The sequence below is a fragment of the Drosophila bipectinata genome, chromosome 2R (assembly GCF_030179905.1).
Source record: "Drosophila bipectinata strain 14024-0381.07 chromosome 2R, DbipHiC1v2, whole genome shotgun sequence".
NCBI classification, from domain to species: Eukaryota; Metazoa; Arthropoda; class Insecta; order Diptera; family Drosophilidae; genus Drosophila; species Drosophila bipectinata.
This window is the reverse complement of record NC_091737.1, coordinates 18,581,254-18,595,502: the sequence shown is the minus strand read 5'-3', so window position 1 is coordinate 18,595,502 and position 14,249 is coordinate 18,581,254. Positions and strand designations below refer to the sequence as shown.

The 14,249-nt window shown below is 45.8% G+C and overlaps 3 protein-coding genes and 1 long non-coding RNA gene across 4 annotated transcripts; 1 reads left to right on the top strand and 3 right to left on the bottom strand.

The window, feature by feature from the left end:
* Nucleotides 1-1,294: 1,294 nt before the first annotated feature.
* LOC108125039 (retina and anterior neural fold homeobox protein 2) lies at nucleotides 1,295-6,853 on the bottom strand. The gene is made up of 7 exons (XM_017241048.3): nucleotides 6,842-6,853; nucleotides 6,713-6,791; nucleotides 5,488-6,656; nucleotides 5,187-5,429; nucleotides 4,673-5,118; nucleotides 2,171-2,382; nucleotides 1,295-1,874 (listed from the first exon to the last, which is right to left on the bottom strand). The coding sequence occupies exons 5-7, from the start codon at nucleotides 4,929-4,931 to the stop codon at nucleotides 1,533-1,535; spliced, it is 813 nt and encodes a 270-aa protein (XP_017096537.2). The 5' UTR covers nucleotides 4,932-5,118; nucleotides 5,187-5,429; nucleotides 5,488-6,656; nucleotides 6,713-6,791; nucleotides 6,842-6,853; the 3' UTR covers nucleotides 1,295-1,532.
* Nucleotides 6,607-7,910, top strand: LOC138926153 (uncharacterized). Its single transcript, XR_011442519.1, has 2 exons — nucleotides 6,607-7,422; nucleotides 7,476-7,910. It is a non-coding gene; the product is annotated as an uncharacterized lncRNA (long non-coding RNA).
* Nucleotides 7,911-10,277: 2,367 nt separating this feature from the next.
* RpL37-2 (Ribosomal protein L37-2) lies at nucleotides 10,278-10,702 on the bottom strand. Its single transcript, XM_017241049.3, has one exon. The coding sequence runs from the start codon at nucleotides 10,600-10,602 to the stop codon at nucleotides 10,333-10,335; it is 270 nt and encodes an 89-aa protein (XP_017096538.2). The 5' UTR covers nucleotides 10,603-10,702; the 3' UTR covers nucleotides 10,278-10,332.
* Nucleotides 10,703-12,320: 1,618 nt separating this feature from the next.
* Gr59c (Gustatory receptor 59c) lies at nucleotides 12,321-13,561 on the bottom strand. Its single transcript, XM_017240927.2, has 2 exons — nucleotides 12,533-13,561; nucleotides 12,321-12,473 (listed from the first exon to the last, which is right to left on the bottom strand). Exons 1-2 carry the CDS (start codon nucleotides 13,559-13,561, stop codon nucleotides 12,321-12,323), a joined length of 1,182 nt encoding a protein of 393 aa, XP_017096416.2.
* Nucleotides 13,562-14,249: the final 688 nt, after the last annotated feature.

The window sequence follows — 14,249 nt, the reverse complement described above, 5'->3', positions numbered from 1 at the left end:
TCCAGAAATCTTTTAAGGTTATCCGCTCAAGGATCGGATGAAAATTGGCCAAGATATGGACATCCCAAGGTCCCATAATGAGAATCCTCGATTTCAGGGATCCTCGAAGGGGTCCCCCCACAAAATTTGGAAAAATATCGATCCAAAAATTTGTTTCTGGGTTTTGATGCAAATTGATGGAAAATCGATCCAGAAATCTTTTAAGGTTATCCGCTCAAGGATCGGATGAAAATTGGCCAAGATATGGACATCCCACGGTCCCATAATGAGAATCTTCGATTTTGCAAGGAGTCCCCCACAAAATTTGGAAAAATATCGATCCAAAAATTTGTTTTTGGGTTTTGATGCAAATTCATGGAAAATCGATCCAGAAATCTTTTAAGGTTATCCGCTCAAGGATCGGATGAAAATTGGCCAAGATATGGACATCCCAAGGTCCCATAATGAGAATCCTCGATTTCGGGGATCCTCGAAGAAGTCCCCCCACAAAATTTGGAAAAATATCGATCCAAAAATTTGTTTCTGGGTTTTGATGCAAATTGATGGAAAATCGATCCAGAAATCTTTTAAGGTTATCCGCTCAAGGATCGGATGAAAATTGGCCAAGATATGGACATCCCACGGTCCCATAATGAGAATCTTCGATTTTGCAAGGAGTCCCCCACAAAATTTGGAAAAATATCGATCCAAAAATTTGTTTTTGGGTTTTGATGCAAATTCATGGAAAATCGATCCAGAAATCTTTTAAGGTTATCCGCTCAAGGATCGGATGAAAATTGGCCAAGATATGGACATCCCAAGGTCCCATAATGAGAATCCTCGATTTCAGGGATCCTCGAAGGGGTCCCCCCACAAAATTTGGAAAAATATCGATCCAAAAATTTGTTTTTGGGTTTTGATGCAAATTCATGGAAAATCGATCCAGAAATCTTTTAAGGTTATCCGCTCAAGGATCGGATGAAAATTGGCCAAGATATGGACATCCCAAGGTCCCATAATGAGAATCCTCGATTTCAGGGATCCTCGAAGGGGTCCCCCCACAAAATTTGGAAAAATATCGATCCAAAAATTTGTTTCTGGGTTTTGATGCAGATTGATGGAAAATCGATCCAGAAATCTTTGAAGGTAATCCGCTCAAGGATCGGATGAAAATTGGCCATGATATGAACATCCCAGGGTCCCACAATGGATGCATATTGATGGAAAATGGTTCCAGAATTCTTTTAAGCTAACTACATATTTTTCGTAAACTTTTACGAGTATTTTTTTTTTTTAATTTAAAAAGATTAAATAATTAAAATGTCACATTGTCTATAACCTTTAGTTTATTTCCAAAGTCCTGTCACACCTCGCTTGGTGGCGTCATTAATTTAAATATTAGTCAGGTAGGCGAATTTATGTTAGTCTTAATAGTATTAAGTATATATTTAATACACTTTTAAGCATTAATAGAATTGGCTAATTGAAATACATATGCATGAAGTAACCTCTTGGGGCCCATTAAAAGAGATACCGTCGGTGGCCCGTGGCCGTCAGAGCGGCGGATAGGCGGCGTTCTTGGCATAGTTGGCTGCCACACAGTAGTTTGTGGCAGCCCCGAAGAACGAGCATACGCCGTTGCCCGTGGACGGACTAGTACCAAATCCGCCGTAGCAGTTGCCGTAGTTCTGGCACGACCTCAGCTCCAGGGGCCCAAAGTTTAGGGCATAAGCTCCGGGCGGTGGCGGTGGCGGGGGGTGTGGCAGATTCACATATTTGTGCATATTATTCCCGAGGGGCGCCGGCACCAGCTGGGGGGCAGGGTCCAGCAGAGGCCTGGAGCCCACGCTGCGCTCGTTCCGGCGGAATTTGGCACGGCGATTCTGGAACCAGACCTGAAATATGCGTAGGAGTTATTTATTATCGATTGGGAGTGGGATGTTTTAAAATGGCAGGATAACTGAAAGGACTTTGGGTATAGGTAGATATATAGATAATTTATTCGCCAAATGGATATACACTTATAAGCTCCGTACTATAAGTCATAGGGCTTATGTTTATTTGTCCCTACTTTAGTCCCTCCTTAAATTTTTAAATTATTCTTTAAAAGCATCCAACCTCTTGGAAATTCTTCTTGCTTATTTATTAAAAAACAAATTCAATTTAAGAGAAACCTTAATTATGAACTCACCTGGACCCGTGCCTCGCTCAAGTGCACCTTGGTGGCCAGCTCCTCGCGCACAAAGGCGTCCGGATAGTGAGTCCTCTCGAAGACCTTCTCCAAGGCCGTCAGTTGGGCGGAACTGAAGGTGGTGCGGTTGCGTCGCGGCTTCCTCGAGTGACCCGCTGAAATATTTCCTGGGCAGCCTGGTAGACCACTTCCACCGCCGACACTGCCGCCGCCTGCAATCAGAGAGCCATTAAATGAGGAATTTTCACTTTAGTTTCGGGTTTTCTGTTTTCAGTCTTTAGTTTTCTGTTTTCAGCTCAAGGGGTCGAATGCAAAAACACTTTGGCTAATAGGGAGAGCCAAGACTGCGTTTGGCTCGTAAATAATCGATAAGTGCCAACGGATATCAATTAATTCAGAACTTTTCGTTACTTTTATGGGTTGTCGTGAAACCATAAAATTTTGCATTCCGTTTGATCCTTTGGCGGAGGGGGAGCGCCTTCAGAGGGTCATAAACAAATGGCATGGACCATAAAATATCTTTTGACGACACGGGCAGACAGCTGTCTACTAATTTCGTCGCCGAACAACATTTACGATCTATTAATTAAAGTGAAATTGTGACATTAGGCGGCCATTAATGGCTTTTCTATAGAACTGGCCGTTGGAAATCGTTTGAGGAATGATTAAAAATATATTCCCCGGAGATAATTGTTGAACGGATTGTATGGGAAAAGGTAAAGCTTGATTCAAAGGCTCAAGAGGCATATCTTTTCAATATGTTAGAAATGAAATTCAGACCTCTCGCTGGAATTCCTTCCACAGTTCCCCAGTTCAGCTTCAGGGTGGCCAGTGGCTGGATTCCCTATCACAGCAGATATCCTCCTACCCACGCCATTTGTCTCAATTTGTCAGCCGGGCTGTCCACGAAGTTGGGAACTGCATCGTAGATCACATCGGAGTACTCCGCAGTGGGGAAAAAATTGAAACAAGAGCAACTGCACCGCCAACCAATGTCCCTGGGGATGGGCTAATGGCAGGGGAAGGCAAAGGACTGGGTTTAGTGAGTGAGTGAAGGGAAGATCTTTAATTTGAATTGCCAACGAGCGATAAAAAACAGTTGCAGCTTAATAAAAAACCAACAAATCGAAAGGGAAACCTCAATCAGATTTGTGCAGCGGCAGCCGCAGAAAGGGACAGTTGTTAGGGGGGATACACAGTGGAAAAGTGTTGTATCTCCCAGAATGTACATATCTCAAATGGATGCTATTCAAGCTCTTTAGAACTGAAAAGTTTTTCGCTCAGTGCTGCTGATCCGAGTGGCACATGTTACAATCCAATGGAGCGACGAAAATAACCAAGGGAAGGAGGAAAGGCGGAGGCAGTGCCCGTGTCTGGGCCTGGTACTGGTTACAGGGGCACGGACGGTTTATATGCTCCACTTGGAAATTATAGTCGTGGTCGCTCGCACTACCTCGGATGCTTCAAAGGCATGCGGCCACTGAGGGAATATCATGTCAGCTTTGATTACGTTTTGTCATGTTGACAATGTTGAAGTGTTGTCGGCTCGGAAATGTTTCCTCTGCCACGGAATGAATGAAAAGCTGGGGCCAGGGCCAGGGCGGGTGTTGCTACACGAGAGTGAACAAAAAAGAACCTGGAAGAAATGAAAAAGTTTACGCGAACTGGTTACAAATTGGAAGAGTTTCCCTGCTCATCTACGGATGCCGGGAGTTGCTCGTTTTCGGCCAGGACTCTGCTGGAAATTATGCCGAGGCTGACGGCCCAGTGGCAATATGTTGACAGGCAGGAGGAGGGGTTAAGCCGCAACCGCAACAGGAAAAATGCACGCAGATGACATTGCAACGGCAACGGCATCCAATGAGCGACTGTCGCCCACATCTGCCACCTAATTGTCATCCATCGGGCGTATATATTTATTTATAATCCGCATATACCTAGCCATATATGTATACACGCATATGTAAACCACCGATTTATGCATGTGTAAAGATATAGCCGCCATGATTATGCAGTTGGGCGGATAATATCATAAATTCTGTCGGCCTGCGAGCTAGGATGAATTTATCATTCATGAATTAGGCCACCAGCTCACGCTTAACCTCACAAAGTCTCCGGCATACACAAGTGCATATCTCAGGACTCCTACTCTGACTGCGTCGGCATTAGGCATTCTGTTGCACAGACACACGGCCCACCCGGCCACACACCTGGGGATTGTGGCAATCGAAAGGCTTTTAAAGTTTAACGAGCTGCCGATTGTGGTTTGCCGGCAAAGTCAACTACGACTCTTGTTTTCGGGCGAAGAACATTTAGAGATTTTTGTCAGGATTTAAAATTTATCACCAGGATGCTTCGAAATTAAAACGCTTTTGTATTCTCTTGAAACTTTAATTGACTTGAGGTTTTATCCTGCACTTTGCTTTCAATTTCAACAAATCCATTCCAAATTAAATATTATTTCCAATTAATTTGCTTTTTCGGACAAAGAGACACACTCACCGTAGTTGTTGTTGAGCTCCATGGACAGCTTACTCTTGCCGTAGCCATCGTGCTTCAGCTCGATCAGATTGTCCACCGAGAACCTGTGCATCTTCTCCAGGTCCCGGACATTGCCCTCCGGGTCGATTAGTTTGTCCTCCGAGTCGATATTTTGCGACGGATAACCCTCTCCGGAGACCGCCAGGGAGTGCGATCCCGTCGGGCCGTAGTAGTAGCTCCCGGGATTGCCGACGGGCAGCGAGTGCTGGTAGTTCAACATGGCCGAGAACCTGTATACTATGTGGCTGGGTTTGGCCTTTCAATCAACTTGGTGCAACACTTTCTACTAATTTGGGGGGATCGCGACGGGCACCGACCTGAGAATCGGAATTCAATTCTTCATTTGTCGACGCCAATTGCGGGATGGTGATTGAATTAATTTCGCCCGCGGGGCATCCTTCGCGAACCTGGTAATTGGATTAGCACACAACACATAAACGAGTTAATTACGATAATTGTCGCGACGATACTAAACCGTGCCAAAGTCGTGTGCCCACTGAAATTAGCCTCAAAATTAGCCCCGAAAGAGTGCTCCGCACGCTGGTCTGCCCTGCCTCGAGAGTCGGGAAACATATGTTGTCTCGATCCGGCGCTCCGTCTCTTTCCGATGCCATATAGTTGTCCGATGCTATTATAAGAACCGATCGTTCATTGGCCGATGCTCAAGCCTCAAGTAGCCTCCCGACATCTTGGGGGCGTTGCCTGGAAAACTGTTTGTCTGAAATACGAGGTGAAAAGTAGCGACAAGTTCTGGGCATTTAAGTAGCAATAAATACCAATTAGCCGGGCGGGTTGTCCTGCCTGTCACCACAGGACATGTGCTCTGGTTCCTCGCAGGATGCACACCCAGTGTTTGTTGTCCTCCAGAGCTCCTGAAATAATTTCCATAACCACAGCATGTTGGTTTTCCCAGCCAAGTGGAGATCGGAAGGCGGAACTGGTATTGAAGTGAATGCTTGTCCTGGGGCAGATGTTTTTCTTCCCTTACCTTTGGGAGATGATGCATCCTCCATCCTACACATTTTTATTCTCATTTAAAGCCTGATTATAAACCGACCTCTGTGTAACTTTAAACACAAACCAAAACCTCTCTCTTAATTAAGGCAGGTCCAGTGACCTCCTTTCGCTTTCGGATTTGTTTGGCCAAACTTTCGTGACACATTCATGGCTCATGCATTTATGGGCACCCACATCAAGGCCTCCTTTGGCACTAAACTATCCTTGGCTTCCGCTCATTAGATGTCCCCCGCAAAGCCGGCTATTATTATTCTAATATTCTCCTCTGGAAGCTGCTCCTCCGTCTCCTTCCTGGCTGTGCCTTACACACATTTTCCCTTCCAAATAGAGCTGTCACAAAAGTTTATCCAAACTACTTGACACTTCGCTGCCGCTTTTTGGCCATTCCAGGAGTTCCTCCTCGCAATGCAGAGTCCTGAGTCCGGAGCCCGTCCGGTTAGCTTCTTTCTAGTAAATTATCTCACGTTTTCGTGTGCGAAAAGTTCTTGAGGAATGTTGCGGTGTGTATTTTTAATAAAACTTCAAAGTTTCTCCTACTTGCCACGCTCCACTATCGTGTCTTGCGAGCCGTTTTTCTTCTCAAGCTCAATTTTGCCTCCGTTTTTGGTTTTTCGAGGTTTATCCTGTTTTTTAGTTTTATTTCCTTGTATTTCCCTTCAGCTTTCGGAATTCTTTGTCACGAAACATTTCTCGCGTGCTGCTGGCAGTGGTGTGGCTGCTGTTTTGTGGGTGTTATCCTTGTAATATGGTTACCCAGACTCAGACCCTCACCAAGGCAAACTTTGGCCGGGACGGGAAATTCTTCTGCCAGGAAAGTCAGAATGCGAGGAGACAGTTTTAATGCTGTCAGATAGCGGCAAAGTAAGTAAACTTGTCGGAGCTGCGAAATATAGAATATTGTGTGGCAATCTAACGAGATAAGTAACGTCTGCAAGTGGGGCATTGTAATCCTTTTGATTCTATATACAAAATAATTAGACTTACCTCCCAAAACTGCATAGTCTGGGGGCGGAAATCATCAATCCCGGAACCGGAACAACGCCAGATCCTGCCGGGCGCCCTTCTAAACGATTTTGACAGCGTTTTTTTTTCTAGTTTCCCGCACACACTTACCAATTTCAATTTCCTCTGAGCCGAGTGAAAGGCGGGGATTTGGCCTCAAAGTTCCTTTGAAGTCCATGTTGTTTGTCAAGAAAATGAATTTCACTTGACGGCGATTATGTGGCAAGCATTTAAACGCTTTTCGTTCAATTTGTTGCTACTGCTGCTACTGATGTTGCCGTTTTCGCGAAACTTTTGTAAAACATTTCCGTTGTTTCAGAATATTACCGAACCGTAACGGAACCGCAACAGAGCGGCAGGACGACCGACCTGCTGCAAGGACGAGGAACAGGAACCCATCATGCGTCCCTCGTCTGTGTCTAAGCCCGAAATGCCAAACACGAATGGCACACGCTCGCTCTGACAGCGGCCAAAACGCTGCGAGGGGTGCAAAAGTTTCGCCTAAATCACTTAACAGAAAACAAGTGTTGGCATGTGCCCCGCGTCCCGGCGGACTTCCTTAGTCCTCCTCCTGCTCCTTCCTCTCACAACCAACACCCAGCAAAAATATCGCAAAAGTTGCAATGCAAACTTTGAGAATACCCTTTGAAGAGTCGGCTACTTGGGAGCATTTATCTGATTCTTTGAAGAGGGTAAGTCGTTTGTTTGGCTTGGATGTATTCTATATACTGCATATATTCTGGAGAACCCAAGTTCTAAGCCCCCCCAACTAATGGATATTAAATATTCTAACCCTGACTTAAATCCTTCCTGCCGACTGGCTGGGTTATTCACGAACTTTGGGCATCAGGCACAACAAAGTTGACGGCAAATGAAATATAATAACAAGAAGTAACCGGAAGCGTCAGGCTCGGCAACTTTGCGGCTCAGCCACGCCCCCAGGTCCCTGATTTTGGGCGGCAAGTTGGTGCGTAAACAAAAAATCAATTACAAGCTGCACATATCGCATGAAGGGCTGGCTGTCAGGATGTAGAGATCACTTGAATACCTCAGAAAAAAAAGACTAAAAGCTTTGAGTTCTAAAACTCATCAATCAATTAATTCGAAACTCAACGTGCAACATGCAACATAATTAATATGCTAATTAAAGAATGTTACAAACCCATTGAGAAAAATGTCAGACCTCGGAGCTGAGTGTTCAGTTATTGGGGCAGTACGGTATAGGAAAGTAAAAGGGGGATTTACATTAATTACGGCACGCAAAAGCTTCTTGACTTTTATTGTGACATAGGCCTAATAACTTGCCCAGCCTCCGACCCAGCCCCCTTTGCATATAAAAGGCATGAATATTTCATAGTCTCCAGTAACCAGAACCAAGCAGTTTTAAAAGCCATGTTACGAGACTTTCTTTCGGAGCTCCTCTCCGGCCGGGCAGATGTCCATTTGGACGTCCACACACACCCTCGCCCTCGGAGAAAGTTGGGTCGGTGGCTGGACTTTTTGGCTGCTGGTCAGCATCAATTTTTCAAAGCCCTTACCGAGCCAGAAATGCTGAGGCATTTTCGATTTTTCCTTCTTGTTTGCCTCTTAAATGGTTTGCATAATTTATGCATTTTTTATGCCGAAAACATTTGAATTTTGCTGCTCTCTGCTCTCTATACATTGAATATTTATCCAGAACGGAGCTGAGATTGAAACGGATTACGGATCTGAGGAGGTTCCGGCCAATCCTGGCCTCAAATTCGGACGCGTTAATTAGAGTTGCGCCTTCCAATGGGCCTCCAATCGATACAGACTTGTATCATTGGCGTGTGTGTGGCACCGGGATCGGGTATTTATGATGGCAACATTGTGGGGAATGCAGCAGCAACAGCATCAGCAAAATTCAACCGCAGAACACGAAAAATACCACAAAATTGTGGTTTTACCAAAACCTGGTCGTGGGCGCTATGGCCTGAAAGACCTGCCCGGGCTACGGGGCTTCCTATTTCTGGTAATTACGGGCGAGAATTCACTTCATTATGCGGCTATTTCCAAAATTAAAAACTCTCCCCCGGCACTGGGCTCCGCCGGAATCACTTTCGCCTTTCACTTATTCTTGGCAAAAATGCCATTTTGTTGATTGAACATTTTCAATCGAATTCTGCTGCTGCGATTGTTGTTTTTCCCAGTTTTTTCTCCATTTTTTGCAATTTGTTGCTGTATAGTTGTCATTCAGTGAGCTGCAAAGTCAGCAGCATTTAAATTTCGCTCACGATTGTCTCCGGATGAGCAGTGGAAGTGCAGCGAAGCAAGCTGGTAGCCAGACAGCAAGGCAGGCAGGCGGGAAAGAAATAACGCGAATTGAAAATCAACGGATACGGAACGGATGTACGGGTACTCAGACCCGTACTCGTATCCGGATGATTCTAGGCCATAACTCCTTCGCCGCCTGTCGGGGGTGGCCCTTTGTGTGCTGCCTCTGCAGCTGTCAGTTGGTAGGAAAAACTGTCACTGCAATCAGATGCAATTAGAGCATCCAGTGCCTTATCACCCAAATGGAGGAAAAAGCCGGCCAAGGAGTCTTCAGTCGGCGAAATGGAATGGAAATGGAATGAAGAGTGAAAGTGATTGGGCCACTGTTCATCTCAACGGCGGATCTCTTCCTTGTTTTCTTGTCGTGGTCCCGGCCAAAGGCAAACTCGTTAGCTGAAAGATCTGTCCTTCTCCATGGGACTGAAAATGTTAAGAAAACAATTTCCCAGGTTAAAATTCAAGCATTAATAAATACATCACTCCACTCATCCTTGTTTTTCTGCCTCGGCCTGTCGGTCCTGTCCCCTCGAACTGCACTTGAGATCCGCATTACACTGGTGCGGCATTATTAAAACGCCATCTCCGCCTTGGCAGGCATCATTATTTTAAAAATTCCGTCGATGCATAAGAATGAATTCATATCCAGGCTGGGCGGCCAGACCAGGCCAGGCCAGGACAAGAATTAATGAGTGGGCGTGGAGCAATTGTTGCACCAGAGCTTCAGAGTCCGGAATTCTTCAAGTCCTGTGGCTGCGTGGCTGCGTCGGAGTGATAAATCAAGCTGAAACTTTTTCAGTGGCAATCCGGGGAATATTTCATGCCAAAGAATCCTGGCCAAAATCCACACAGCGACGGATTAGGCCAGGTCGGGATGAAATACGGTCCTGAGGCGTGAGCAGATTTCCGCCACACGAGCTTTATGTGCGAGAGGGCATAAAAAGGTGTTGTGTTTCGCCAGTGTCTCCTTTTTGTTTTTTGCTTTTATGTCCCTCTCTAAACACGCAGCACACATGCCCACCCCGACGCCAGGTGTGTGTACATTAAAAGCCATAAAAAATTCATAAAATGCATTCCTCTGGCAGGCCAAAAACCCAAAAAGCACACAAAATACTCACTAAAGCAGCCGTCGACATGCAAAGTACACACGGAACATAAATTCTGGAATGCTTTAAGGCTGTGCAGACCCCCAAGTCTCCCGCTCCAATAGATTATGAGCTAACCTTCGAGGTTTAATGAAAACACTATCAAAAACTTCAGATCCGGCACATTATTTTAGCTTTTATTGGCCATTAGTTTGCAGCCCTTTCCTATTCGGACTTCTTGGGAGTGTTACCGCCTTCGCGAAATCCATTCCGGAAACTACGTCGCACAATCTTCAGATAACGCATCCTTCCGTTGCCCTGGGCCTTACGGGACTTGGCCTTGCGGGACCAGTTGAAGGACCTGATCTTAGCTGAGGGATAACCGCAGGCGGCGCACTTCGACTTCTGGATGTGGTACGACGAGGATCCGCAGCGTCGGCAGATCGTGTGCGTCTTGACGTGGCGTTTGCCAAAGCTGGTAGTTCCCTTGGTCATCCTTCTTTGGTTAGTTTTACTTGGATTCTTTCAGAAAGTTAGTTTAAGTCTTACAAGCCAGAAACGTGCTTCTTACGAGAGGATGACAAGAAAAAAGAAAGATTTTCGAGATGGAAGTTACCAACGAGTTCTCGATTTACCAGTGCTGTATATCGATATTGGCATCGATATATTCAAAGCTTGAATGATTGTTCCTTGACCAACACTGGAGTTTTATTTAATTTCAGTATTTTCAGCTTTTGAATGGATTTTGAGATTGACTATACCTTTATTTAACTTAATTCTTTTGGCAATCGAAAATGTCACCATCACGTGTGCGCATTTGCCATTTGCCGCGAAATTGCGCTCAAATTATATCAATCTCACGGCGTAATCATTGAAAACTTATCAATTTTCCTTTCCCACTACAGACGTAAAAGCCCGCACATCCGCTGGGACGACGAGACCTTGTAAAACGTAAGGAAAATCAAATATTTATGATATGTTTGAGCAAAATTTTGGTTCGCTGCTTCAGCTTTTGCTTATTCTTGCAGCCTGCGGCAAAAGTAAACTACAAATTTTCGGCTGCATTTTTGTTTGCCTTGGCATTTGGATTTATGTGGATGGCGTTTGAAAATTCAATTTAATTTTCATTTTTTTTTCCCGCCATAACCGATGCTGCTGTGGCTGCTGCTTCTGTGGGATATCCTATGAATTTTTGAAGACCTTCGCAGAAGTCTTGGAGCGCTTTTGGCTTTTTTGCATATCCCTTAAGTTATGGTTTAGCGGGAATCGTGTTAGCTGTGGCGAGTAACTGATTTTATTCCGGAGAAGAGGAGTTTTCAGGTGGCAGTTGGTTGCCTTTAACTTTTGGAGATTTTCAGGACAATGTATTTTTAATGCAAGCCAAGGAGGCTTTTCTTAAAAGGCATCTCGGGATGATGCTTTCGCGATTACAATAATCATATTTCTTCCGTTTTGTCTGGTCTTTTTGCACACAACTCTTGGCTCATGATCTGGCTGTTCATCCAATATGACAATTTGATTCTTTCACCATCAATAGACCCTGTTGATGTTAAAATTTGTTGCATTGTTAACTCCCAGCTTCCCAGTTGAAGTGCCGCATGCAGCATTGTGGCGCAGGATATGCAGGACCTAGGCTCCTCAGTGGCTCACTGGCTCAGTGGCAATGCATTATGCTAAAACGTCTCTGGTTTCAGCCCTCCACGAGCTCGTCTGTCCCACTGTCTTGTCTGGAATTTGCCTGAATCCCCCGGATACTCCGGATAGAAGGCTGTGCCATGTCGTGGCCTGTTGTTGGGCTGTCGGGCTCGGGATTAAATTGCGACTTATGCTAAGCGAACTGGAGGCAAGCTGGAGGGGCAAATTGAATGGAAGCTCGTTTATATTGCTCGACTTGCGGCAAAGTATTGATGCTGTCGCTGGATTTGTCACTGTCTCGTTCTGCACTCTGCAGTCTGCAGTCGTTGCAGGAAAGTTTCCGGCCCAGACCCGGACCAAGACCAAGCTAATAAATGCCTGGCAATTGGCAGTACAAAAGAATCCTGGCCCAGGCAATTTCCACTACTGCCACATTCCTCTGGCAGTGCATGAAACGGCCATTATCGGTTTTTCTGAAGCCCAATTAGAAAGGCCTTTGGCACTCTGGCAGTTTAGGGTCTCCCTCCCTCGCAAATAACTATTTTAGCATTAGAAAGTTTATACAATGCCAGCCATTTTTATTTATTCTGCAGTTCCCACTGTATTAGAAGTATGGAGTATGTGATGACTGAGTTTCCCATCGCCATTAGTCGAGAACGCTCCATTTTGAAGAGTCCCAGAACGTAGAACTCCGGGATTTTCTGCGCCAACTGCAGCTGCAAGCTCTCAAACTAGAAAGTGCATATATTTTTGTAAAATAAACGCCATTAGAAGCTTCAAAGCAACTTACTGCTGTCTCCAGGCGTTGATCCAACGGCTTACTGAACACTGCACGACCTGCCAGCATTGTGATCATTTCCTGGCACTGATCGTCGATCACAAAGGAAACGTTAATGGTGATGAAACAATCCAAATAATAAAAGACTGAGAAGGCAAGCAGCAAAAGCAGGCCCCAGTACGATGAACTCAAGTCAGTGTTCTTGTAATAAATAGAACAGAAAGAGTAGTATATGGTGGCCATCGTGGAGAGATAGTAGACCAGGGTCATGCTGAAGCTCTGGATCTGCAAAATCTCCGACATATCCTGGCGGGTAGCGTCTAGTTTCGAGTGTCTTTCGGCCAACTCATCCACTTGGTCGGCGAGGAAGCAACACTTTGTGGCGAACACACCGCCTCGACGGTTGCGAATCTGGCAAACCGATTCGGCTTCCTGCATCAGGATCTTCAGGTCCTTTTGTAGAACAAGGTAGTGGGCGTGGATCTGGAGAATTGCCAGGTAATACTGCCCCACGATGACGTTGAACATTGTGGTGTAGGCGTACAAGACGAGGAGATTCAGTAACATGTCGGAGGCGATCTTTTTACGCTGGGCACTGTGGTCCAGAATGGAGTGCAGCGAGTCGGCCATGACGCCCAAAACAAACTTGATCATGATGCTCCTTCGATTCAGTCGCACGACCTCAGGCCTGGCGCGGATCATTTGAATAACCCTTTTCCAGAGCCTAAGAATCCTGGGGCGCTGCCGCCACCTGCTGGCAAGAGCCAGGAGAACGGCCAGGGTTCGGACTACGGTCATCAGCAGGAAGAAGTACTCGTGCATGAGCCGGGCTTCGATCCAGGACGATCGCACAGACCCGCTGCGGATGTTAAGGTAAAATAGGAGAAGCGTCACTCCAACGTTGTGGACGGCTGCCAGGATCGTGGCCCGCCGGGTGGCCTTCGCCTCTCCTGTCCGCCAGTCCACCTCGAAGTTCATCACTCCCACAGCTCGGCCGTAGAGGTAGAAGAAGCGCAGGATGGACACGAACGGGTCAGGCATACTTCACCACTAAATGATAACCGCCACTGGCCGCTCTTCACTGGCCCCTCGACTTAGGCCTATGGGAACAAGCCAGTGGCGGATCTAGGGGGGGGCGAAAGGGGCAAGCGCCCCGGGCGCCAAGTCCCGAAGGGGCGCTAAATCGAGCTCGGCTAACACTGTATGTTTCGAGAATTCATATTTTCCCGCGGCGCTACGCACGTGGGCACGCACTAACACAAGTGCTGAGTGTTTCGAGACATGTGATCACAAGGAAACGAGGCGCTCGAAACGTACGTCATAACAGCAAACGTCATAACAGTAATTTCCAGGAATTTCTTTCTTGGAGAAATTGTGAGTTGCTAGGTTATGAGCGCGTTTGCTTACATTTTCTCGGTGACGATAAAGAAATTTTAGATAGAAAACTGTTGGAAGTTAACGATAAGTGCAAATCATTAGCCGAAATCTATTCCAACGATTTAAACGGGAGGGAATTGTTTGAAGATATTAAAGATGTCATTTTTCTCCTGAAAAGAGCCAATAAAAATGGAGAAACTCTCGACCTCACTCCAAAAGGAATATTATTATACATTTCATCGTTGGGGTTAGAGGCGTACAAAACACTTGTGACGGCTTTGAAAATGTTGCTGACTCTACCATTGTCCGTGGCTTCGTGTGAGCGATCGTTCAGTAAACTGAAACTAATAAA

What these genes read in the sequence shown, in the direction of transcription:
- RpL37-2 (XM_017241049.3), bottom strand. Translation starts at nt 10,602, where the DNA reads ATGACCAAGGGAACTACCAGCTTTGGCAAACGCCACGTCAAGACGCAC.
- Gr59c (XM_017240927.2), bottom strand. Translation starts at nt 13,561, where the DNA reads ATGCCTGACCCGTTCGTGTCCATCCTGCGCTTCTTCTACCTCTACGGC. An exon ending in ATCAACGCCTGGAGACAGCA is followed by an intron (nt 12,474 to 12,532) that starts GTAAGTTGCTTT and finishes TGCACTTTCTAG; the next exon opens with TTTGAGAGCTTGCAGCTGCA.
- LOC108125039 (XM_017241048.3), bottom strand. Translation starts at nt 4,931, where the DNA reads ATGTTGAACTACCAGCACTCGCTGCCCGTCGGCAATCCCGGGAGCTAC. An exon ending in GGAGCTCAACAACAACTACG is followed by an intron (nt 2,383 to 4,672) that starts GTGAGTGTGTCT and finishes CTCTGATTGCAG; the next exon opens with GCGGCGGCAGTGTCGGCGGT. An exon ending in TGAGCGAGGCACGGGTCCAG is followed by an intron (nt 1,875 to 2,170) that starts GTGAGTTCATAA and finishes CGCATATTTCAG; the next exon opens with GTCTGGTTCCAGAATCGCCG.